The following is a 24,922-nucleotide window of genomic DNA, read 5'->3' on the forward strand; positions in this document are numbered from 1 at the left end:
CATGGTCTCTTCACTGGCTTTTGGTGGCTCGAGGTCCCCAATCTCTCTTGTGGGGGCTGCAACCCAGACCCTGCACACACAGGTACCTTAGGATCTTGCCCCTACCCACCAAATACCTGGGAAGCCATCCCACCCCAGACTTCCCACCCCCACCCCAAGCGTGAGGATGGGCCCTAAGGGGACCGAGCAGCAGGGTTCCTGATCCAAGGATTTATTCCACAAGAAGAGACTGATCCCTGCTTTAGGCTGGGGAAGCAGAAATTAGGAGTCCCCAGAGCCTTCTACAAAACAAACAAAACCCCAGCCCCAAGGACTCAGTGTGGTGGAGGCTGAAGCACGAGCAACAGGGACAGCACTTGGAAGGGAGAAAAGGTGAGCTTCAGGCGGTTGTCCCGAAGGGTCAAGTGGCCAGCAGGGTCTGGTCGCTCCAAGAGATCGCAGCTGGAGAACAGGAGGGGCCATGAAGGCTCTGCGAGGGCGAGACTCGACCCCCGCCCCAATCCCTCACCGCCACTCACAGGATGGCCTCCTGAACCGGCAGCGACAAGTGCAGCCAGCAATCCACGTGGCTGCCGTGGGCCTCATACAGCCTCAGGACCAGCGAGCGGCGCTGGGGGCTGCTCTCCGCCTGCAGAGGAACACGTCTGGTGGGAGGGGCCGAGGGCGGGCCCAGTTCGGAACCCCGCCCCCAGCACGTCCCACCCCTTGCCTGCTTGACGGTCTCCAATACGACCGCGGGTGAAGACACGGAAAACGCACTCCAGGAGGTGGCGGGCGCTGGGCTGGGGGCTGGCAGAGCCAGCAGGGGGAAGTTTAGGCTGTAGGCAGCTTGGATAACGCCAGCATCCTGGAAAGAGCCTGGGGTACGACCAGGAAACAATGCTGGTGGAGAATGGGGGCTACCCTCCCCTGTCCCTAAAGGGGCAGGAAGCCAGGTTGCTGGGGTTTGGGCTCAGAGAAGGGCAGAGAGGTGTCTAGGGCTGCAGGAAGGCCCCACCATCCCCAGCACTCACCCTTGTGCGGCATCAGCGCGTAGGTGAACTCGTGGCGCCCCGTGTCAGCAGTAGCGTCCGGGGCTTTAGGCGCCCGCAAGCTGGGGTGAGGAGGGCGCGTAGGGGCCACGCTGAAGCTGTTGGAGTTGTGGTCGGGAAGACCCATTTCTCCATGCCAGCTCCCAGGCCTGGTGGGTACCCCACTTACAGCGAGAGGCTGAGGATGCTGCCTCGCACTGACGCGCCATACTTGCAGTCGTTGAGCAGGGCCAGCCCAAAGCCGTGTTCCGACAGATCCATCCAGCGATGGGCCCACACCTGGAGGGCAGATCCAAGACCCACTTGGTGGCCCTGTGCCCCTCTTTGTGCTCCCAGACTCCAGAGCTCCTGTCACTAGGCCGAGCACAAGCTCTAGAACCACACAACGAACTCCAGCTCCCACTGTACGGGGCCCTGGGCATGCCACCCAACCTGCCTAAGCCTCAGTTTCCTTATCTGTGAAATGGGAATAAATAATAGTACTCACCCCATCGAATGATCATGAGTATCAAATTAAATGTAAAACTTTGTTTTTTTCACACAGGATCTCAGTCTGTCACCCAGGCTGGAGTGCAGTGGCTTGATCTCGGCTCACTGCAACCTCCGCCCTCCCGGATTCAAGTGATTCTCCTGCCTCAGCCTCCCAAGTAGCTGGGATAACAGGACATGTGCCACCACGCCCGGCTTTTTTTTTTTTTTTTTTGAGATGGAGTCTCACTCTGTCGCCAGGCTGGAGTGCAGTGGCACAATCTCAGCTCACTGCAACCTCCGCCTAAAGGGTTCAAGCGATTCTCCTGCCTCAGCCTCCCAAGTAGCTGGGATAACAGGACATGTGCCACCACGCCTGGCTAATTTTTCTGTATTTTTAGTAGAGATGGGGGTTCACCATGTTGTCTATGATGGTCTCGATCTCTTGACCTCGTGATCCGCCCACCTCGGCCTTCCAAAGTGCTGGGATTATAGGCCTGAGCCACTGCGCCTGGCCAATTTTTGGTTTTTTTTTTGTTTTGTTTTGTTTTTTGAGACAGAGTCTCGCTCTGTCGCCCAGGCTGGAGTGCAGTGGCACGATCTTGGCTCACTGCAAGCTCTGCCTCCCAGATTCACGCCATTCTCCTGCCTCAGCCTCCCAAGTAGCTGGGACTACAGGCGCCCACCACCACGCCCGGCTAAATTTTTGTATTTTTAGTAGAGACAGGGTTTCATCGTGTTAGCCAGGATGGTCTCGATCTCTTGACCTCGTGATCCACCCACCTCAGCCTCCCAAACTGCTGGGATTACAGGCGTGAGTCACCACACCCGGCCCAATTTTTGTATTTTTAGTAGAGATGGCGTTTCACCATGTTGGCCAGGCTGGTCTTGAACTCCTGACCTCAGGTGATCCACCCACCTCGGCCTCCCAAAGTGCTGGGATTACAGGCGTGAGCCACTGTGCCTTGCCAATGTAAAGCCTTTAGTGCAATGCCTGGCACACATGTTAGGAAGCAGCAAATGTTGATTATCCTCTTCCTCCCCAGCCTGTTCCACACAAGCAGTCTCCCCAGCCCGGGAGGAGTCCAAGGCCACTCCCACCCTGCCATGTCAGACCTCAAATCGAGCCCAGTCCCAAGAGGTATTGTAGTGGGTAGGTCGCTGCAGGTGCCCAAACTGGATCTCATAGGTGGCCTGGGAACTCCGCACGCGAGCAGGGAACTCCACCTTCAGGAACTTGTGGGCCTCATGCCAGTGTACCTGGGAGCGGGAAGGAGGGTGGGAGTCAGGGAAGGAAGAGACACACCAAGGCCTGGGGCTGGCCCCTCCTTACCAAGCACACTTGGGGAAAACAGCCACCCCCTACCCCCCGACTACCTCGGTGTGGAAGCGGACATAGGGGCAGCCAACGTCCAGCACGACCTCCTGGCTAAGCCGACTGTTGGGGCTGATCTGTAGCAAGAACCAGGCGCTGCCCCGCAGGCCGCCCTCGGTGCCCACTGCCAGGGTCCCTGCCTGGCCCAGCACAGGCTTCCTATGGGACAGGGGTGGACATACTGATCCAGAGCAGCCTGTGTTCCCACCACCTCCACCATCCCCACATGCTGCCCAGCCTATACCACATGCTGCCCAGCCTATACCGTGTCTCCAGGTGGTAGTCCATGACGTCCCATGCATCCCAGTACAAGGGGACATCATCAAATAGCACAAACTGGTTCCCCACGGCGCCCTCAGCAATGGCCTCCCTGGAAGGACATGGGATTGGTGCTGTACAACCAACTGACCTCGCTGTCTCCAGCTGCTCTTGGTGGGGTAGGGTGGAGTGAGTAGACCCAGTGGACAGGGGACTACTGCCCAGCCTGCCCTGCTCCATGTGTGGGTTCCAGCCCAGAGCCACTGGTGGGCTGCTGTGGGCAGTGTTGTGGCCAGGGGAGAGAGGAAATGGCCTGGGGTCTACTTGCCAGGCTCTGGGAAAGGGCAATGAGGATTTGGCACCTGCCAGAGGCCACCAGGACCAAGGACGTCAGGCGACCAGTTGGGTCCAGCTTCACTCGGATGATGCCATTGTCCAGAGTCACGGAGCCATCAGTCTTTGTGGGAGGAGGCCTTGAGGCTGAGTCTGTAGGGGCTTCCCACACCAAAAGTCTTCCCACCCCAACCCCAGCCCCGCCTCACCACTTGCTCCAGGCAGGGGAGCTCAGGACCCTCAGTTGTAAGAAAGTATCCCAGCACAGCTCCTGCCCCCCAGGGCATGCAGGACTCACCTCTTGCACTACGAACACAGGCTGCTGGGGCAGCAGGGGCTGCAGTGAGGTGGGGGGAGGAACAGGAGCATAGCCCATGCTGGGCACTGTCACCAGGGCTGGGGGTGAGGCCTGGGCATCAGTGCAGCCTTCCTGACCTTTCAGGAAGCTTGCGCAGGTGGGGATGGGCTGGTGGAAGTTGTGCTACTACTCTCCAGTCAGGGGCACCCAGATCCATCGGGGTATCCCAGGCCTGATCTGTCTGGCCTCCATCCTTCCTGCTGCAGTAGCAACCCTTCCCCTCAGCTCGTACCTAGGCTGTGGGCCCCGCCTGGTTTGGGCAGGGCCATCACTTCGGTCCGCTTCCAGGGCAGTGTGTTGACGATGAGGAGGCCCTCAGGACCTGGCTCCCCAGCACACAGGGCTGCGGCTGCGGCGCTGAGCAGTGTATTGCCATGGGAACGGATGTCTGAGGAAAGACTGGCTGGTCATAGGTGGGCAACAGGTCTGGAATGAGCCCATGGGTATCCCACGGGGGACACTCTGGGCTCAGCCCTGGGGTTGGAGAGAGCAGGCAGGACTATTGTGAGCCTAACCTTCATAATGGCACATGGCTTCCTCTGCCACCATCTGGATGCAGCTTCCAGTCACCACATCATGGAACTGGTTCAGAAGAAGGAGCCTGCAGGGGCCAAGGGCAGGGATGGGAAGGCTGGGAGGGGCAGGCACAGAGGTAACTGCAGTGAGCAGTCAGGTGGATGGCAGGGGCAGAACTGGGCTGACCTCCAGAGGTGCTGCAGCTGGGCTGCTGGGTATAGGAACTGGGCACTGCGGGCCAGGGCCAGGCTACTGAGCAGCTCCACGTCGTGCAGGATCCGCTCACATTCCCGGTTCCCCTTCTTGATCTGAGCCCAGGATGGGAAGATTAGTCTGGAGCCTCCTTAGCTGTCCCAGGACACCTTCCAAAGCCCTCCCTTGCTCAGAATCCCTGAGGACTCACCAAGGGCCTCGTGGAGAAGGCCTCTGGCGGGTGACCTGCCTTAAATGCCTTCCCTCTTCTCCCCGCAGCCCAAACCCCTCTTTCTTCAGGGGTTTCTGCCTCCTTCAAGCTTTCTTGACCAACCCAGGTCTTGAACTTCTCTCCTCCAAACTTCTCTTCCCCTAGATCTGGCCTGGGCTCTGTCCCCTGCTGCCTTCTCTGACCCTCTGCAGATCAAGGGCACACCCTCCCTGCACAGCCCTGCAACCTCCCCCTGACCTGGGCATGGGTGGTGTATGTGCCATTGTGCAGCTCCAAGAAGAGCTCCCCAACCCACGTGCACAGCTGCTCTGAGTCACTCTCCAGTGCTGAGAAGAGCTGTCTTGGAGAAGATAGCTGCACCCTGAGGAGACCACAAGCCTAGGTCTCCCAGCCTTGGAGACCACATGGCTCACCCTTCTTCCACACCAAAGCAAAGGATCCAGCTCCTACAGAGAGAAGCCACTCCAGAAAGCTCCCCGTTCACAGATGGCCAGCCCTGGACGCCCTAGGAGAGCCTCTCTCTCTGATGGGCTGGAGCCCTTACCAGCTTCAGCTTCTCCCCCACCCACCCCCAGGGTGGAAGTTTGGAGGAACCCGTGGTCTAGGATTGGGACAGGACAAGGTCCAGAGGAGGGGTTGGGCCCAATGTCTGAGGGAAGGCAGGGCTCATGGCAAGGGCCCAGGGTGGGGCTAAAGGAGAGCCAAGGCCCGGCCTGACCTGGGCAGCCCATCCGTATTGCTCAGGCGCTTCAGGCGGTCCAGCATGGTCTGGGTGGGGCCACCACCCCCATCCCCAAAGCCAAAGAGGAAGGCACTGTGGTTGGCCCGCCCCTTGTCCCGGTTGTTGGCCACGGTCTTCAGCACCTAGACAGGTGAGGGCAGGCCAGCATGGATCAGCCTGGGACAAGCCAGCCCTCTCCAGCCTGCCCCTACTCCACCACCCTAGGTGACCCCTCACCTCCTCCACGCTGCCCTGCATCCCATAGGAGTCGCCAGGTGGGAAGTGGACCAGTACACGGGAGCCATCCAGGCCCTCCCAGAAAAATGTATGGTGCTACCAGCAGGGAAACAGAAGCAGGGCAGAGAGGCCAGAGTCAGGGCTGAGGCAGAGCCAGGCCTTCCAGACTTGGTCCTGCCCCTGCCTGCTATGTGACCCTGGCAGAGGCAGAGTGAGGGTTTGGTGGTCTGTCTAGGACCCCACAATAAGGGGGAGAGGCAAATGGGCCAGGCGGGACTGAGGCCCACTCTGACCCTGACCCCCCGGGGGCCTGCTTACTGGGAAGGAGTTCACCAAATTCCAGCTCAATTTCTGGGTGAGAAAGCGCCTGATGCCACAGCCGTGCATGATCTGGGGGAGCTGTGCTGAGTAGCCAAAGGTGTCCGGCAGCCAGAACTGCGGAGAAAGAGGATCCTGGAGTGCAGGAACCAGAGCTCCAGGCGGACTCGCCCCAGCCTCAGCCCCTCAGCACTCCAAGTCGAGCGCCAGCCCCACTCGCCCACAGCCTGGTGTAGCAGCTCTCAGCCTACCTCGGAGCACATCTTCCCAAACTCCTGCAGAAAGAAGTTCTGGCCCTGCAAAAACTGCCTCACCATGGCCTCTCCACTGGGCAGGTTCCCATCCTGGCAGTGAAGGAAGTGGGAGGCAGCCCCGGTCAGCGCTGGATGGGGAGCAGGCAGGCGCTCAGGCCAACCCAATCCCTGCAGGAGAAGCCAGGGCTGCTCAAACATGGGAGTTACAGCCAGAACTCAGGAAGGGCCCCTGTCCTTCAGGCCTGACTGTCCATCTGCCTGAGGGGATGCCCAGGACTAGGCCATGCAACTTGTCACAGCGCTGGAGGCTCTCGCCCCCTTGAAGTCCCAGGCCTTGAGATCCCAGGGACTAATGAGCCAGCCCTGCCACACAGCGGGGATGAGTGGCCCGTGGAAACTCACCAGCAAAGCCGGGAGGGCGGGGCTACCTGAGGGAAGGCTGTTGTCATACAGTTCAAGGCTGAGGAGTGCCCAGTGCACTTACCATCTCCACCCAGGTGCCCCCCACAGGCACAAACTGCCCACGGCACGCAAACTCCTGAATGCGGGAGTACAGGCCAGGGTAGCGGCTCTTCACCCATTCCAGCTGCTGCGCCTGTGGGCAGGTTGAAGGGAGCTGGGACCAGAGTGACAAGGGCCCCACCCAGGACTGAGCATATGGGACTCAGTGTGTGGCTGAGGGTGAGGAGCAGCCCTGACCCCAGGCCCGGGAAGCCTTCAGGGCCTGTGGAGCTCCAGGGAGGGCCACGTGCTTCCCTCCTCCCTCACAGCTGTCCCTCTGACCTGGGAGCAGGCAAAGATGAATTCAGGGTTCCGCTCCATGAGCTGCAGGGCGGTCACCCAGCTCCGGGCACATTTCCTCACAGTCTCTTTGAAGGGCCAAAGCCAGGCTATACGGGGAGTGAGGTGGAGGACAGAGGGAGCAGCAAGGCTGACCAGGCCTGGGCTGGGACTCCAGAGGGTCACCTAGCCCCCCTCCCATCCCAGGCCCTTCACCCTGGAAAGCCCTGTGGTGTCCCTCCTAAGTGGTCACTTCACTTCACTCCAGCGAGGTGGGAGGAGGGGCTGGGGAAAGGAGGCGGCAGTGCTATGAGGCCAATTATACAGGTCAGGAAATGGAGGCTCCAGGCCCCAGAATAGCCTCAGTCCTCTTGGGGAATTAGACATCCCCTAGAGGATCCTACGAGAAGTAGCAGGGACTACCCTGCCCCTGCACACACTTGATGTATACCTGGGAACAGAGGCATGGCTCCCAGGATGGAGCCAGCTGTCCTACCAGAGGTGCTACAGCCTCTCCTGACTCCCAGGCTGCAGTTCCTCCCTTACCAGCCCAGAACCTCTCACACCTTACCCTACATCTTGGCACAGCAGAGAAAGCCCTTGTTCTGTGATCCCAAAACTTCAGCTGCATCAGAATCAATACCTTCAGGAGCTTGTTAAAAATGTGGATTTCCCGTAAAACTCAGACACTGCAAACTTGTCCAGGAAGACTCTCTGGAATCCCCCAACCCAGCTGGAGTAAGTACCTCTCCTGTGCTCTCCAGTGCCTCAGACTCCCCACCATTGTGACACCAACTCTGCCTGCTGAATCTGTCTCTGTAATCCTACCCTCAATATCTAGCATGGGCCCCATGAGGCATCAGATTTTGTTGAAAGAATAAATGAGGCTGGGCACGGTGGGTCATGCCTGTAATCCCAGCACTTTGGGAGGCCAAGGCAGGCGGATCACCTGAGGTCAGGAGTTTGAGACCAGCCTGGCCAACGTGGTGAAACCCCGTCTCTACTAAAAATACAAAAATTAACCAGGCATTGTGGTGGGTGCCTGTAATCCCAGCTACTCAGGAGGCTGAGGCAGGAGAATCGCCTGAACCCGGGAGGCAGAGGTTGCAGTGAGCCGAGATCACGCCATTGCACTCCACCCTGGGTGACAAGAGTGAGACTCCGTCTCAAAAAAAAAAATAAATAAATAAAATAAGTGAATCCAAAGCAAGCAGAGCCCACAGTCCAGCCCCCCGGCCCCATTTTACAGATGGGGAAAATGCAGGTCCAAGAGGAGCAAGAACTTGCTGAGCATCACACAGTGCTTCTAGGGCACATCCAGGTCTTCAAGGGCACTCCTGCTTCCCCAGCCAGCCCAACCAGCTGCTGTCCTACCTGTATCAATGTGGCAGTGCCCTGTGGCATGAATGGTGTGTTGACTTTCACCCCCATGTTGGCCAAAGAACCTGGAGGCCAGGGCCTGGGCCACTGGGAAGGTCTCAGGCTGGGCAGGGTCACACACGTTCACCATCTCATTGGCTGTGTACAGGGCCTGGAAGCTGCGCTGGTTGTCCTTCCCGAGGCCCTGCAGCAGGGTTCTGCCCCTTAATCCCCTTTTCAAGCACAGCTTCCAGACCTAGGCTCCACTGATCTCAGGGCTCTCAGCAGAGCTCCCCTGACCCCCAACCCTTTTTCCCTGCTGGTCCCCCTGCTCAGCACCGTCTCCCTCCTCCCCTTCACATAGGAAAATTCTCTCAACCCTTAAGCAGGTGGAAACCCTCGTCCTACTCTGGATTCCCAGAGTCCCATTTATCTGACCCAAAGAAAAACCTTCTTGGAGCAGGGCTCTAGAGGGTAGCAGGGGGTACAGGGGGTGTCAAGTACCTTGGCTATGCCCAGCAGCAGCTCCAGATCCACCAGGAGCATGTGGACATCCCGGTGGAACACGGCTAGCTCAGCCCGGCTCAGCTGGAACATCTTCTCAGGGTCAGGGGCTGCAATCATGCTTCCCTTCCCGGCCCCCAGGAGCCCATTGCAGGCTACTTCCACATAGAGAGTGAGGCTACAAAGATGGGGAGACAGCCTCAGGCTAAGGGACTGGCACAGCACTCCGGGGACTTGGGGAGGGGGCACCCAGGAGGCATCCAGCTGAGCCCAACCTGTCTGCTTCCAGGATCCACTACCCAGAGGATCCCACAGTGTGACAAGAGTGCATGTGGGAGGGTTGTGGTACAAACACCAGATGGATCCCATGTCTTGCTGTCAGAGAGAACAAGTAGCAAAGTTTGGAACCACGTAAAGTACGCTGCTGTTTAGTCTTATATTTCCAAAGTTGTCTTTGCAAAGCACTGCCTTGGTCTTGGAACCCTCTTTGCATATTAAAATCATGTTCGGATCTCCCAGGCTCAAACTTTTAGACCCAAGATCTAAAATCAACACGGCCAACATGGGCGGGCCATTCATTGGAGAACAGGCTGGGCTGTGGTGATGCCATACTTAGGCTTCAGAGAGCAAACACGACTTCCTTAGGGAGGCCTTCCTGACTCCACTTCGCTGCTAAGTCTAGAGCAAATTCCTCAGTGGAGTACCCAGGATTTCCTTCCAGAGCCCTCAGTTTTGTAATTATATGAGTGAATCTGTCTCCCTTTGTTGGCAAGGACTATTTTATTCACCACCATACTCCCAGTGTCTGAAAGCATCTGAAACAGTGTTCAATCTATATAAAATACATTCATAATGTCTAAGAAGTGTTTTTAATGGTGTCATAAAATGTCCATGTTATAACATGGAATGTAAGAAGTCAGGATACAATCTTAACTAGTAAAAACTATACCGGGATGAGCCGGGCACGGTGGCTCATTCCTGTAATCCCAGCACTTTGGGAGACTCAGGCAAGTGGATAGCCTGAGGTCAGCAGTTTGAGACCAGCCTGGCCAACAGAGTCAAACCCCGTCTCTACTAAAAATACAAAAAATTAGCAGGGCATGGTGGTGGGCACCTGTAATCTCAGCTAGTAGGGAGGCCGAGGCAGGAGAATTGCTTGAACCTGGGAGGCGGCGGTCGCAGTGAGCCGAGATCGTGCCATTGCACTCCAGCCTGGGTAACAAAAGCGAAACTCCGTCTCAAAAAAAACCAAAAAAATCCCCCTGAAAAAACAAAAAAAAACTATGCCGGAAAGATACACCAAGAACATGAATACTGGGCCAGGTGCGGTGGCTCACGCCTGTAATTCCAGCATTTTGGGAAGCTGAGACGGGCGGATAACCTGAGGTCAAGAATTTGAGAGTAGCCTGGCCAACACGGTGAAACCCTTTCTCTACTAAAAATAAAAAAAAAAATAGCTGGACGTGGTGGCACACACCTGTAATCCCTGCTACTCGGGAAGCTGAGGCATGAGAATCGCTTGAACCTGAGAGGCAGAAGGTGCAGTGAGCTGCGATCGTGCTACTGTACTCCTGCCTCGGCGACAGAGGGAGACTTCATCTCAAAAAAAAGAACATGAATGCTGAGATGTTAATAATGTTCATCTCTATTCTAGGGAGTGGAATAACGGTAGTTATTTACTTCTTTGTGCTTTCCTGTATTTACCACAGGCAAACATTGCTATTATTTTTGAGACAAGGTCTCACTCTGTTGCCCAGGCTGTAGTGCAGCGGTGTGATCATGGCTCACTGCAGCCTCATCCTCCTGGGCTCAGGTGATCCTCCCACTCAGCCTCCCAGGGTAGTGTGGGTCACTGCACCCAGCCCATTATTTTTATGGTTAGGAAAAAATCATGCTTTTAAAAGCAAACAATGAGATGTGAGGATGATTGTGCTAGAGCAGAGGCGGGCTTATGAGATCACTCTGGGCCTCAGCTCCTCCTTGCTCACTGGTACTCCCTCCCTGACAGCACTGGTCAACCAGGGCACAGGGACTCACCTTCGGGGGTCTCTTTCCCCCAGCCTGTCAGTCAGGACATAGCTGGTCTTCTCACCCTCTTTGGTTAAACCCTAGTAGGGAGGGGAGTGAGACAGACAAGGCTTGAGGCTTTTGGACAGTTCAGGTAAAGTGTAAGCCATGGGGAGTCAGGCCCCTCCATCTGGTTCCCAGCTCTGGGTCCTCTCTCCCAAGCAGGGCCAAGATTGGCAAATCAGGGACCCTTGGCAGTAGATGCCCCAACTCCCATGGCAGCCAGCACCATGACCGTCAAATAGCCCCTGTTTACCAGTGGCCAACCCATGGTCTTATGGGAAGGGCCCTGGGAAGGGGTTAGGCAGCCTGAGTGTGGATTCTGGTGGCCTCTGCACCCCTAAATAAATACCTGAAAAGAAACTCCGTGAAGTCAGGGGCAGGTTTGCCTCATTCCCTGCTACACCCTAGTGCTTAAGGGTATGGCCCAGAATGGACACCAGGAGATATTTGCTGAGCCAGTGAAGGGAGGAAGGGATGGTCTCTGCCTTCTTGTAGCCAGGAAGAACAGTCTTAACCCCAGATTGGGAGTCAGTCCAATTTGAAATAGAAGCTGTGTGAACCGAGTGAGTCAACTAACCTCTACACATCTGTTTCTTAATTTGTAAATGAGTATAAAGACCTACTAGATAGGAGTATAAGGACTAAACCTGATAAGGGTGGAGCATGAATAAGACACTTAACAGTGGTTATAGCTGGGGAATGGGATGGGTGATAAGGAGAGATCCATTACTTTAGAACTGTTTGAAATGTTTTCCTATAAGTTTGTATTATACACAATAAAAACTAAGGACCAATTGCACAGATGCCCAAGTGGCAACTTCCCTAGTCCTGAAATCCTGATACCACCCTGTGGGCAGAGCAACTCAGCTGTGGCTTCTCCAGAGTCCACAGAAGAAGGGCTGTAGTCATTTCAGGGCTGAAATGTGGCCATACCTGGCCCTAGGACAGGGTTCCTCACCTGGACAGGTTCTCCATCACGCCACACCAGACCTTCTCCATCACTTTCCCAGCAAAGGTGAACTTCCTGGCCCACCCATGCCTCTGGGATGGTCAGCTCCACCCGGAACCAGCAGGTCCACCATCTGCAAGAGAGCTGTTGTGATAGGCCTAGAGGTAGAAGTCCTATCCTGATATCCTTCCTTGGATAAAGTGTCGGCAGGGGCTTGAAACTCTCCAAGCATCTGCAGTGTCACAAGGTACTCAGCTTTGAGTCACAAGAAAGGAGCAACAAGGTGAGAAGCAAGATGAGGGAAACAGGCAGAGGCGTCAAAGGTTCGTGATCCCTAGGGTGCCCTTCCTAAGAGATGTCCAGAGGCGGCCACGTGGGAATGAAAACCATCCCCTGAAGACCCAGGGACCAGAGAGCTGTTCCCAGCAGAGGGTGCTGCTCTGTCTACGGCAGAGGGCAGACAACGAAGGTGTGGCTGGGAGCTGGGTTGGGACTTCCCCTAGGCCCGTGGCCCCGCCCACCCGCTGGGCGTTACCTACGTGGGTCCGAAGCTGTCGCCGACCTGCGCGGGGCGGAAGTCCCGCTGGACTGCCTCCTGGTAGGGAAGTCTCTCCGGCGTCAGGAAGCTGGAGAGCACAGCCACAGGGCAGCTGGCCCCAAAAAGCCTGCGTGGGACGGGCCGGTGGGCACATGCTGGAGGCCGCCCCGTTTCCGCCTGGGGACCAGCTGGCCGGTGGGGCCGCACTTTCCCTGGATCCTCCGCCAAGAGGGCTGCCTGGCCGCTCCGCGGCACAGTCCATTCCCTAACCCCTCCTCCCCGGCCCCTGCCCTGCCCTGCCCTGCCCGCGGCGGGCACTTTGTCCCGCGGCCCGGGTGGCTGCAGCTTAGGTTTCTCCCCGGAAGGAAAGCTTGAGGCGCACGGTTGCGGTCGGCCGGCTGCGGGAGACCAGGGGCCACACCTGCCGCGGAGGTTACAGTCGGTAAAGTAGAGCGGCGACACGAACTTCTCCACCCGCTCCAGCGTGGTGCGCCAGTGCTTCAAGGCCGGCGCAGCCGCCATCGCCGGGCTCTCGCTCCTCTTTCCGGAAGGCCCCTGGCGCTACCGTTCCGCTCCACGGCAGGAAACCAAAGGTTCCGGCGTCCAGAGGGCGCCTCCCAGTCCCGGGCAGCTTTTCTTGGAACACGGGCGGCTCTCGGAAGCCCAGCTGCTGTCTGAATTTTGAGCCGAGTTGGAAGCTAGAAACTGTTTTTGAGGCTCTCCTATGTTGTCCGAAATAGTGGGCCGCAGGGAAAATCTCAAAATAAAATGGGAAATTTGACGATTAGAACTCTCGAAAGTCTCGAGACAGAGACTTAGGCCATTCGGCAAGACAGGCGGGAGCCTCAGCTGCTGCAGACCCAGCCTCAGAATCAGCAACCGGGAGACCTCTGGCTCTAGCTGTCGGTGAACACGGAAAGTGGTGTTTGCTTAACGTGGAGCCAGACTACCCGGAATAGGTGTTTTCATACCGGACGGAGATCAGGGTGTTAGTGAGCAGGGAGGTAGAGCTTTACGCCCAAGTTACTACGACTTACTCGATTACACGCTTTACTGAATATATATTGCTAACTCTTGCACATCACCAGAAACTCTGGAGTTTGAGGTGGCAGAACAGTCATGGCATTGACGATCCCAATGGAAAAATGTATTTCACCATACAGGACTGTAGAGTCCCGGGAAGCCATAATACCAGAAACAGACCTCCAGTTTCATTCTCATCCCTAGTACTCCACTGACAGCTTTATTTTTTTCTCCTGGGGTTGCCAAGAGTCTTTGTCTATAAAATCATTAGGAACAAAAAAAAAATACACAAGATTAGCCCTGATATTTTAATGGAAATACTGACCAAGTTTACAACATTTCAAATGCAGATCACACGGAAAGGTGACTAAGTACAGAATAACAAATGTGATTTAAAATAAAGATAACCTGCTGCTGCATATAATACAGGTTGGGTTTAGAGCTTGGAGCTCAGATGTCAGACAGCAGGAGGAATAAAAATGCTACTTGTGAAAACCCAGGCTGTAGGTAAAACTTACTCTTTTGTTGGTTGCACTGGTGGGTTGGGACTTTCTCCTGAACTGGCCTTGAAATCCTATCCGGACCTGCAGGCAAGTGCTCTGGACAAAACACTGCAGGGGCAGCAACAGCTGGGGCTGACCCTGATCACACCCCACCAATTTCCCCTATGGTTCCAGGTCAACATGACCTTTCTTGAGGGAACACGGGGATAGGTGAATTATTTGAGAAAACCTCAAGATCTTTCCCCTAAATCAGTACACATGACCACCGCCAAGTCAGACACTGCCCCAGCTTTGCCCTAAAATCTCATCCCACAAAGCTCTTTTTGGCACCCTACACTTTGGCTCAGTCTCTTCTCCCCAGTACAAAAAAAGCCTAAAATCAGGCCAGCTCTGGTGGCTCACACCTGTAATCTCAGCACTTTGCGAGGCCGAGGTGGGAGGACAGCTTGAGGCCAGGAGTTTGAGACCAACCTGGGCAGCATAGCAAGACCCTGTCTCTACAAAAAGTTAAAAAATTAGCTGGGCGTGGTGGCATGCAGCTACTCAGGAGGCCGAGGTGGGAGGACTGCTTGAGCCTGGGAGGTCAAGCCTGCAGTGAGCTATGATCGTGGCACTGCACTCCAGTGTGGGTCATAAAGCGAGACACTGTCTTTAAACAATAAAAGCCTAAAATCAGAGAGGTCTACCATGTGTTTTGAAAATCCAGGAGCCAAAAAATTTTGTTTTTCTTTTTGGTGGTGGTGGTGATTTTTAACTAAAAAGCAAACATAAAACACACAGAACATTGCTGGTTACAACTAAGACTTGCGTAATGGTTGCTGAAGAAAAATCCACCAGAGTACTGGGAGGGGCTCAGTTGGTCTTTGTTCAGAAAGTCCAGGTTAACCACATAGAAAAATCCTAATCATTCATGTTTAAATGTCTGCTAGTTTAAATTTATGTAATTAAAAAAATAGGTATCCCATTTCAAATTCTCTCCCTCCCAACTCCATTTATAAGGTATACCACATGCCTTATGCACACTTTTTTTCAAACACTGGTTTGGTATTTAAGTTGCTCACCCCCATCCATCACCAATGTGAATAAGAAAAAATATATAGAAATACAAACTACATAGCTTGACAACTTACCCAAATATAAAATATTTTCAGATTATTTGAACAAGGGAAAAAAACATGTACTAAAAGACTTAAGTATTCTAAGATTTTGGAATATTTTGATTTGGGACAAGTAACAAGTATTTAAAGCAAAATCCTGTTTCTACCCTGGATAAGGAACTGAAGTCAAAATCCCTGCTTCACAGTATTTTCTGGTGAGGACAAGGGACGTGGGTTGAGAGTTTATTCCTTAAGTAAGAACCAAGCTTTATTTATTTACAAAAAAAAAAAAAAAAAAAAAAGTTGGGGGCAAAGGGGAAGACAAGTTTTACACAAAAGTACTACAATGGTAACTCCCTTTGGTAAAAAGTGTAATAAATGTCTTGTACATCTGTTCATAGGTACTAAATCTGAAGCCACAGTACTATGGTACACAAGAAGCTAGAGCAGTTATGCTAGCACATCAAAGCATATTTCTTTTAATAAAAAATTGACAGTATGTACATTATGTACAAAAAAACAAGTTAAAATTGTGTGTGTGTGTGCGTGTGTGTGTCAGAGAGTAAAGCTGGTGGATGGCACTAAGGTAGACTAGTAAAGAGGCAGATACAAAACAGTTCCACGGGAGCTAAAAAGGACGACTGATTTGAACTCGTTGAGGTTGAGAACCAGAGGAGAGAAAAGGGTAGGCAGCAAGGGAATCGTCAGGAATAAAATCCACAAGATGATCAATCCCAAAGCCAAACTGCAGGTCCCAGATAAAACCTAATGGGTGATCTTAGATGTGCTCGAGTGACCAGAAAAAAAAAAATCAAATCCAGCTTTTTTTTCCTTTTGTGGGGAGGGGAGAGGAGCAGTGACCATGATAGTTCCAATCCATCTGAGTATTAAGTCCTTCTCCAGTCTGTTTTGTAAATGCATCTCCATCCAGTCAAAGTGTGAACAGCATCCGGTTCCCTCATTGAAAGTTAGGCCACAGGAGACTCCAGTCTTAGCTCTGCTGGTGTGTGCAAGCAAACTGCATGTCTTTGCTTGCATGGACTTCCTTCCCCTCCAGGGCAGGCTATACCCAAAACCCTTTGGGAAAAGTTCCAGCTTCAGCTTTGTAAGGTATTCATGTTCCTAACAGGTAGCCCACTTGGTGCCAGGCTGCACCAGCCACACACAGGTCAGGTGGCCATGTCCCAGAGAGGCCCAGTGAGGCTTGAAAGGCATCTTCCTTGTTTCTTCAGTGTGTGAGTGCATAGGCCCACACACACACCCCCACACACACCCCAAGTTATCTGCTCTGGCTTTGCAGTTAAGGGGCTTTGAATACTGTGCCGTATTTGACACGATACTTGTTAATGCTCACAAAATGCAGGGTCTCTGTATCACAGGTGGTGGTACAGGGCACCAGGCCCTCCAGCCCCTCACCCATGAGCCACTTGCTGGTCTCTGCTGCCATTTCACGGGGCACATGCTCCTTGGTCCATTTATCTACCCAGGCCTGGAATCTCTGATGTAGACGCTTGCTTACACGCTCATGGGACTGCAAAACAGAAAAAAAAATTTTTTATTAAATGAAGCAGAACCAAAAAAGAGCCCTTCAAATACAAAGCCTAATTTTCTTCTAAAGGAGCAAAGGAAAGATGTGGGCTCAAGTCTTAGCTACCACTGTTTTTTTCTTAAAAGAAAAAAAAAAGGATTCTCTGTTTAAAGAGAAGTTAAAGAGGTAAGAACATAGAACATGTGAGGGCATGAAAATCCATAAAGCCTCCAAAGAAATGCGAACACAGGCTCTGGGCTGAAAAAGCTCACTGTTCTCAATTTTAGCATGCGTTAGTATAACCTAGGGAATGTGTTAAAAAATACACATTTCTGACCAGGTGCAGTGACTCATGCCTGTAATCCTAGTACTCTGGGAGGCTGAGGCAGGCAGTTCGCTTGAGCTCAGGAGTTTGAGACCAGCCTGGGCAACATGGCAAAACCCCATCTCTACAAAAATACAAATAATAACTGGGCGTGGTGGCACACACCTGTAGTCCCAGCTACTTGGTAGGCTGAAGTGGGAGGATCGCTTGAGCCGGGAGGTGGAGGCTGCAGTGAGCCAAGATCGCACCACCACACCCCAGCCTAGATGACAGAGCCAAACCCTGTCTCCAAAAAAAAAAAAAAAAAAAAAAAAAAAAAAAAACCCAAAACCCCCATTTCCTTGGTTTTACCAATGTGCATTTTAAACCAGCAATCCAGCTGATTCGAATGTATCCTGGGCGGGACCCAGTGAGCCATTGATCACTTCTATCAGCATGAAGATCCACCTCTAAGCCAGACAGTGCAAAGCAAAGGGCTTAAAACCACTCTCCCTCCACTGTGTTACCCCACCCTGGGAAGCAGAGTCCAGGCTTGGCAGATGTTCTGCAGGGGGTTCTGTTCCCACCAACACATCCAATAAAAATTTATTGGTGTCCACATGCAAGGATACTAGAAGAGATACAAAGACAAAACTGGTGTTGCCCAGTGTCCCAAATAATGTGAATCAGAGACAGGCAGACACACAACACATAGCAAAAAAAAATGAGCCAGGTGTGGTGGTGCACGCCCGTAATCCCAGCTACTCGAGAGGCTGAGGCAAGAGAATCTCTTGAACCTGGGAAGTGGAGGATGCAGTGAGCTGAAATCATGCCACTGCGCTTCCCTCAGTGCCATGAGAGAAGTAGAGCAGACTCTTGAACAACACAGCTTTGAACAGCACAGGGCCACCGATAGGCAAGTTTTCTTCCACCTCTGCCAACCCTGAGACAGCAAAAACAACCCCTCCCTTCCTCCTCCCTCTTCAGCCTACTCAACAAGATGAGAATAAGGACCCTTTATGATGAGCCACAACCACTTAATGAAGAGTAAATGTATCTTCTCTTGCTTATGACTTAACATTTTCTTTTCTCTAACTTACTTTATTGTAAGAATATACAGTATAGGCTGGGCGCAGTGGCTCACGCCTGTAATCCCAGCACTTTAGGAGGCTAAAATGGGTGGGTTGTTTGAACCCTTGAGTTTGAGACCAGCCCTGGGCAACGTAAGGAGACCCCGTGTCTATTTTCATTAAAAAAAAAAAAAAGAAAAAAAGAATGCAGTATATATAATACATACAACATACAAAATATGTTGTTTATCAGTAAGCCTTCCAGTCAGTAGTAGACTATCAGTAGTTCCATTTTGGGGGAGTCAAAAATTATACACAGATTTGACTGTGCAGGGGCCAGTGCCCCAAACCCCTTGTCGTTCAAGGGTTAATTATACATTAAACTGTCTGCTCAACATCTCCCATTTGAAAGTTTTGTAGTCCTTTCAAACTTAAAACAGCACTTCATCTGTCTCCCAAACCTCATAACCCTTTCCTATTAACAGGTGAGCCCCTAAAATCTCCACTTAAGCAAAACAAAACAAACCAAAAAACCCCAAAACTAATCAGGCACCATCCTTGATGTCCTTCTTTTGCTTACCCCCACATTTGATCCAACACCATCTCTTGTCAATTAAATATCTAAATTATATCTACATCTGGGCGTGGTGGCTCACGCCTGTAATCCCAGTACTTTGGGAGGCTGAGGAGGGTGGATCACTTGAGGTCAGGTTCGAGACCAGCCTGGCCAACATGGTGAAATCCCATCTCTACTAAAAACACAAAAAATCAGCCAGGCATGGTTTGAGACACAGCGAAACTCTGTCTCAAAAATAAATACATAAAGTCTACAATGTAATTCTTGCAATTCCACTGCCACCCTAGTAGTACGGGTGGCCCCCACATCTCATTTGGACAAGGGCACCCTTTTGAGTGGTCTCTGCTCTTCCAACTTTATATATACCCATCTCCACTCTCCTCACAGAACTCCAAGCTATCTTTGTCAAATGTCCCAGTGCATCTCAAACAAATTACAAACCATGGCCTATCATTAGACAAAGTGATGTGGCCTCTGCCTACCCTTCTAACTTCATGCAACCTTGACCCACAATGGTGTTTGTAATTTCTTGAATATGCCAAGTCCTTTCCTCCCAGCCTTGTACTAGCTCTTTTGTCTAGAAAACACCCATCCTCTACTCTTCACCAGGCTAATTCCTTGTCATTATTCAGGCCTCAAGCATCACCTCCTTTGAGAAGCCTCCTCCAGTGAAAGCAAGGCCTGTATGCTAGTTACCCTTGATCACTTCACCCGATTTGTTTCCCTGGTAGTGCATATCATCGCATTACTTCATCTGCTCTACTTCATGGCTGTAGTCCCAGGGCCTGGCATAACACCCTATACGCAGCTGCACCAGGAAGGTTTCACAATTGAGACAGAATGTAAAGACAGGTAGGATTCATACAAGCAAAAGATCAGATACTACTTGAGATGTAAATACTGGGAGTAAATTCACCAAAAAGGTGCCACCGGGTATTTACGTGCTCTTACAGGCTGAACTGTATTCTCCTTAAAATTCTTATGTTGGCCGGGCATGGTGGCTCACGCCTGTAATGCTAGCACTTTGAGAGGCTGTGTCAGGTGAGACTCTGTCTCAAACAAACAAACAAAAAATCATACATTGAAGTCCTAGCCCCCAGTACTTCCGAATGTGACCTCATCTGGAGGCAGACACACACACACAGGTAGGAACACCATATGAAGATGAAGGCAGGGATATACAAGCCCAGGAATGCCAAAGATTGCCAGCAAAGAACCAGAAGCTAGGAGAGGCCTAGAAGAGATTGTCCCTCACAGTCCTCAAAAGGAACCAACACTGCTGACACTTGACTTTGGACTTCTAGTCTCCACAACTTTTGTCATTTAAGCCACAGTCTGTGGTACTTTGTCACAGCATCCTTAGCAACCAACATACGTACTTCCTCAGTTAAGTCTCAGCTCCAAGAACAGGTTTGCATAAACAAAGAGAAACAATCAGAAGACTCTGGGCCTCCCCTGGTCCTAGCTAGGGTGGGAGATGTGTACAGAAATTTCAGTTACTGGTTCTCACCTGATGAGCCCGGAGCAGGGCAGTCCTCCGATACATATAGTCCTCTGATTTGATCACATACACCATCTTGTAGGAATTCAGCTTGAATCTACACTCCAGCTTATCCAGACTATCCACATTCTCCATGGTCTTCTTGCTGTTTCCTTCCTTCCCTTCCTTTTCCTGCTGCTCTCGACCACGTTGACACTTCCGGATCCGCCGTAGATTCCTATTGCAGAAAAGCCCCGGAGGATGAGAGCTCGTCCAGATGCAGATTCCCGTGACTTCCCCAAAGTGAGTTTTCTTTATTATATGCTTGCATAGTACTCATCCCAATTTGTTAAATACATACACAAATGTTCAGTTGTTTCACTGCAAAAAAAATTTCAACTGCAAAGGTACACAGAATAAAAAGCAGAAATCTTCACCCATCCCCTACTTGACTTAGCAGATGTAGCCAGTTAAGAGTTTTAATGAGAAACTTCTAGGCCTCTGTCTGTAAATTTACACATGTAATTACCAGCTACAGTTCTGCTTTGGGATTTGTTTTTAAGACAAAATAGGATCATACTATATATTTTGTCCTCAACTTTTCACTTACTGTCATGAATATTTTTTCATTTCATGATAGATTTGTCTTATTCTCTTTAACTGCTGCAGAAGAATGTACCCCAATTTACCATTCCTTAACAGTTTCTTTCAACTGAGGTTCCTCATCTGAACCACATAACAAAAAATTATTTGAATGACTATTTTTAAAAATTCCCCCAGATGATATAAACTAGTGCCATTCTACATACACAAGAAAGAAGATAATTCACATGAATGGATGCCCTGAGGGGTGGTAGGCTTGCTAAATCTCCTCAACACTCAGTGAAAAAAGTTATCAGCTAGACAATTATATTGTTTCTCATAACTTGCTATTAAAAACACTGCTTCAGGTTGGCCACTGTGGCTCATGCCTACAATCCCAGCACTTTGGGAGGCAGGTGGATTGCTTGAGCTCAGGAGTTTGAGACTAGCCTGGGTAACATTGCAAAAACCCCTTCTCTACAAAAAAATAAAAAAATTAGGCAGGTGTGGTGACGTGTGCCTAGAGTCTCAGCTACTTGGGAGGCTGAGGTGGGAAGATCGTTTGAGCCCAGAAGGCGGAGGTTGCAGAAAGCCAAGATCCCACCACTGTACTATAGCCTGGGACACAGAGCCAGACACTGTCTCAAAAAAAACAAACAAACAAACAAAAAAAAACAAAAACCAACCCAAAATATTGCTTCAGTGAGAATCTTTGTATACAAGTATTTCTGTAGACAGCAGTTCTTTGTCCAAAGGGTCCCAGGACCCTTTCAGGAGATCTGTGAGATCAAAACTATTCTCATAATAATACTAAAACATTATTTCCCTTTTTTGCTGTGTTGACATCTGCACTGGCAGCATTAAAGTAATGGTGAATAAAAATGCTGGTGGTGGCGCCAAACTGTATTTGCAATATCGAACAAATTGTTACCAAATTCCAATATCAATTTATACATCACTGAGCTTTTCATACAGTTGTCAAACTCTGTTGGTTTATCTTGTACCATCAATGAATCCATTTTACTTCCATGATTTTGTACCTTCATGCGACTGCAATTCAAGTCTTTGAACTTCACACTGACCATACAATGACATTAAGTGAAAAAAGCCAGTTTCACTTAAGAATGTTTCTGATGGGCCAGTCACAGTGGCTCATGCTTGTAATCCCAGCACTCTGGGAGGCTGAGGCAGGCAGATCACTTGAGGTCAGGAGTTTGAGACTAGCCAGGCCAACATGGGGAGACCTCATCTCTAATAGAAGTACAAAAATTAGCCGAGAGTGCTGGCGCGCACCTGTAATCCCAGCTATTCGGGAGGGTGAGACAGGAGAATCACTTGAACCTGGCTGGTGGAGGCTGCAGTAAGCCAAGATCGCGCCACTGCACTCCAGCTTGGGCAACAGAGTGAGACTCTGCCTCAAAAAAAAAAAAAAAAAAAGAAAAGAAAAAGAAAAAAAAAAGTTTCTGATGAAGCAGTAACATTTTCTATTAAATCCCAACCCCTCAATTTACATCTTTTTAACATGCTGTGTGACAAAATGGGAACTACACATAAAGCACCTTTGTGTGCTAAAGTACAATGGTATTCTTATAGAAAAGCACTTGAGCAATTGCTTGAGTTGTAAGTGGATCATCATTTTTACCCGAAAGAACAACTGACTAAATATAGTCAATCTCAGCCAAGTATGTGGCAGATGTTTTCTCAAAAATGAACAAGGGAGCCTATCACTTCAAGGAAAATAATGTTGCCAATGGTAAGACTGGAATTTTCAAGCAAAACTATGAATTTTGGTGAACTGGTATCAGCCACCCTGAGCTTGACAGCTTCCCAATACTTAAAGATGTGTTTGATGACCTAGCGATAGCGATATTAAATCAATGTGATTTCTTTTGGAGACACTGTAAAATATATCAACATTTAGTAGGTGTGTACAACTTATTTTCCAAATAGCCAATTGCGTAAAGTTACAAAATCATAGAGGAAAAAAAGATTCATTCATGATACAAAATAAATCAATGGATTTTTACAACTGCATGAAAAGCCCACTGATGTATAAATTGATATTCCAACTAACCTTTAAGAAACTATCACTGGGGCTGGGTGCAGTGGCTCACACCCGTAATCACAGCACTTTGGGAGGCCGAGGTGGGAGGATCACTGAGGTCAGGAGTTCGAGACCAGCCAGACCAACATGGGGAAATCCCATCTCTACTAAAAATACAGAATCAGCCGGGCGTGGTGGCACATGCCTGTAATCCCAGCTACTTAGGAGGCTGAGGCAGGAGAATCGCTTAAACCTGGGAGGCAGGGGTTGCAGTGAGCTGAGATCACACCATTGCACTCCAGCCTGGGCAACAAGAGCGAAATTCCGTCTCAAAAAACAAAAACAAAAACAAAAACTATCACTGGTAGTTTTGTTGTCATATCAAAGAATATCCAGTTATCTGAAGGATCTGAAAATATTCCTTTTTCCAGCTACACATTTGCGTCAGGCCAGATTTTCTTCACATATTTCAATCAAACAACATACATAATGCAACAGATTGAATGTAGAAGCAGACATGAGAATCCAGCTGTTCTTCTGGTAAGCCAGACACTCAACAAATTTATAAAATATAAGCAATGCCACTCTATTCACTAATTTTTGTTTTGAATTAGCTTTTCATTAAAAATATTATTTAAGAAAATATAATAGGGATATATATATATATTTTTTTTATTTTTGAGGCAGAGTCTCACTCGGTCACCCAGGCTGGAGTGCCGTGGTGCGATCTCCACTCACTGCAACCTCTGCCTTCCGGTTCAAGCAATTCTCCTGCCTCAGCCTCCTGAGTAGCTTGGACTACAGGAGCCTGCCACCATGCCCAGCTAATTTTTTGTATTTTTAGTAGAGACAGGGTTTCACTGTGTTAGCCAGGATGGTCTTGATCTCCTGATCTCGTGATCCACAGCCTCGGCCTCCCAAAGTGCTGGAGTTACAGGCGTGAGCCACCGCGCCCAGCCCAATATTGTTATTTTTCAAATGAATTAAAGATTGAAAACATTTCTTTGTTTTTATTTCTAACTTGGTAAATATTACTAGTATAATCCATATAAACAAAAGCTTTTTGGAGTACTCATGCTCTAAGACTGTAAGGGGTCTCAAGGCCAATAAGATGAGCCCCTTAACTGTCAGACAAATCATTAGAAACTGAAATTCTGGAGGGAAGGTTCCATACACTTCAACTACCCTGCCACCAGAACGATTATATCAATTTCTTTTTCCTCACAGTACATAAATGTGCCTCCTTCCTCATATCCTGGTGAGAGACACATGATGACAGGTTTATTGTAGTATGTTATTAGCATGGAGCCTGTTTTGTTGAGAGGAACCTGACACAGAGCAACTGCTCAAATGTGTTAAATGATTCAATGAATGGAGAACCCGGCAGGGCCCTTTTTGCTGGTACCCCTTTTCCCATGTTCTCATTAGGACTCAATAAGTCTAATAACACTGGGATGATACTTTCTTGGAAACCTAAGACATAAGATTTCAATTCAAAACTTTTAGGAAGGAAGAAAGCCATTCTACCCATTTTATACTTCTTAAACTCTGTTTTCATATACTTGGAGGATCAGTATCACAATCTGCCTATACACAGAGGGAACATTTTTAAAATTCTGTGCAGAAAAGAGTTAATGTAGCAGGCCTAAGATTGCTATTCTTTGAAAAGCCTGCTTATAAAAGTTGGCCCTTGGCTGGGGGCTGGGATCTTGGATTTTGGGCAATGTTCTACCATTCCTTAACTCATATAAGTGTCTCACTGTACCTAAACTATTTGTACAAACTCTATAGCTTATGCTGAAAATGTGCTTTCTTTCTGAGAGTTTGGGATTTTGGTACATGCTAGGCATACAGTGCCTAGATGACTACATCTCAATAAAAATCCTGGCACAGAGTCTCTAATGAGCTGCCCTGGTAGACAGCATTTTGCATGTGTTGTCACATTCATTGTTGGAAGAATTAAGAGTGTCCTGTGTGACTCCACTGGGAGAGGATTCTAGGAAGCTTGAGCCTGGCTTCCTCCAGCTTTGCCACAGGCACCTTTTCGCTTTGCTGATTCTGCTTTGCATCTTCTCGCTGTACTAAATCAGTTTGACTATATGCAGAGTCCTGTGAGTCCTCTTCCATCGAACCATGGAGACTCTGACACACATTCCCATCCAAAGTAGGGAGGTTATTGTTGATTCTCTACAACTCTCACCTCCCAGATGCTTTGACACAT

At 50.3% G+C, this 24,922-nt stretch overlaps 2 protein-coding genes and 1 long non-coding RNA gene across 25 annotated transcripts in view; all 3 read right to left on the bottom strand.

Moving 5' to 3' along the window:
* Nucleotides 1–195: 195 nt before the first annotated feature.
* Nucleotides 196–13,382, bottom strand: MAN2C1 (mannosidase alpha class 2C member 1). 8 transcript variants are annotated; one of them, XM_016927211.4, is made up of 26 exons: nucleotides 12,915–13,382; nucleotides 12,495–12,620; nucleotides 11,965–12,088; nucleotides 10,974–11,044; nucleotides 8,937–9,114; nucleotides 8,448–8,637; nucleotides 7,077–7,183; nucleotides 6,778–6,888; nucleotides 6,291–6,383; nucleotides 6,040–6,156; nucleotides 5,722–5,817; nucleotides 5,482–5,627; nucleotides 5,001–5,124; nucleotides 4,526–4,647; nucleotides 4,339–4,424; nucleotides 4,056–4,211; nucleotides 3,764–3,861; nucleotides 3,495–3,589; nucleotides 3,140–3,244; nucleotides 2,877–3,033; nucleotides 2,616–2,759; nucleotides 1,201–1,310; nucleotides 1,014–1,093; nucleotides 710–858; nucleotides 519–628; nucleotides 196–441 (listed from the first exon to the last, which is right to left on the bottom strand). In XM_016927211.4, exons 1-26 carry the CDS (start codon nucleotides 13,013–13,015, stop codon nucleotides 315–317), a joined length of 3,123 nt encoding a protein of 1,040 aa, XP_016782700.1. In that variant the 5' UTR covers nucleotides 13,016–13,382; the 3' UTR covers nucleotides 196–314. The 8 variants fall into 8 exon arrangements, with proteins under 8 accessions (XP_016782700.1, XP_016782702.1, XP_063650295.1 ...); XM_016927213.4 differs by having other exon boundaries at nucleotides 3,495–3,627; nucleotides 3,764–3,874; XM_063794225.1 differs by having other exon boundaries at nucleotides 11,965–12,099; nucleotides 12,915–13,059.
* LOC134808460 (uncharacterized) lies at nucleotides 9,285–10,497 on the bottom strand. The gene is made up of 3 exons (XR_010151425.1): nucleotides 10,414–10,497; nucleotides 10,051–10,148; nucleotides 9,285–9,311 (listed from the first exon to the last, which is right to left on the bottom strand). It is a non-coding gene; the product is annotated as an uncharacterized LOC134808460 (long non-coding RNA).
* A 1,976-nt stretch (nucleotides 13,383–15,358) lies between the features above and the next one.
* SIN3A (SIN3 transcription regulator family member A) overlaps nucleotides 15,359–24,922 on the bottom strand; it is an 84,567-nt gene continuing 75,003 nt past the window's right edge. For all 16 annotated transcript variants that reach the window (XM_016927208.4, XM_063794216.1, XM_063794217.1 and 13 more), the window contains 2 exons: nucleotides 20,106–20,313; nucleotides 15,359–16,647 (listed from right to left, as the gene is read on the bottom strand). In XM_016927208.4, coding sequence (XP_016782697.1) covers nucleotides 16,417–16,647; nucleotides 20,106–20,313 — 439 coding nt within the window. In that variant the 3' untranslated portion in view covers nucleotides 15,359–16,416. The remainder of the gene's footprint in view (nucleotides 16,648–20,105; nucleotides 20,314–24,922) is intronic.

The sequence above is a fragment of the Pan troglodytes genome, chromosome 16 (genome assembly GCF_028858775.2).
Source record: "Pan troglodytes isolate AG18354 chromosome 16, NHGRI_mPanTro3-v2.0_pri, whole genome shotgun sequence".
In the NCBI taxonomy this organism is placed as follows: domain Eukaryota; kingdom Metazoa; phylum Chordata; class Mammalia; order Primates; family Hominidae; genus Pan; species Pan troglodytes.

What these genes read in the sequence shown, in the direction of transcription:
- MAN2C1 (XM_016927210.4), bottom strand. Translation starts at nt 13,015, where the DNA reads ATGGCGGCTGCGCCGGCCTTGAAGCACTGGCGCACCACGCTGGAGCGG. An exon ending in AATACGGATGGGCTGCCCAG is followed by an intron (nt 5,125 to 5,481) that starts GTCAGGCCGGGC and finishes TGGTCTCCTCAG; the next exon opens with GGTGCAGCTATCTTCTCCAA. An exon ending in CCGGTTCAGGAGGCCATCCT is followed by an intron (nt 442 to 518) that starts GTGAGTGGCGGT and finishes CCTGTTCTCCAG; the next exon opens with CTGCGATCTCTTGGAGCGAC.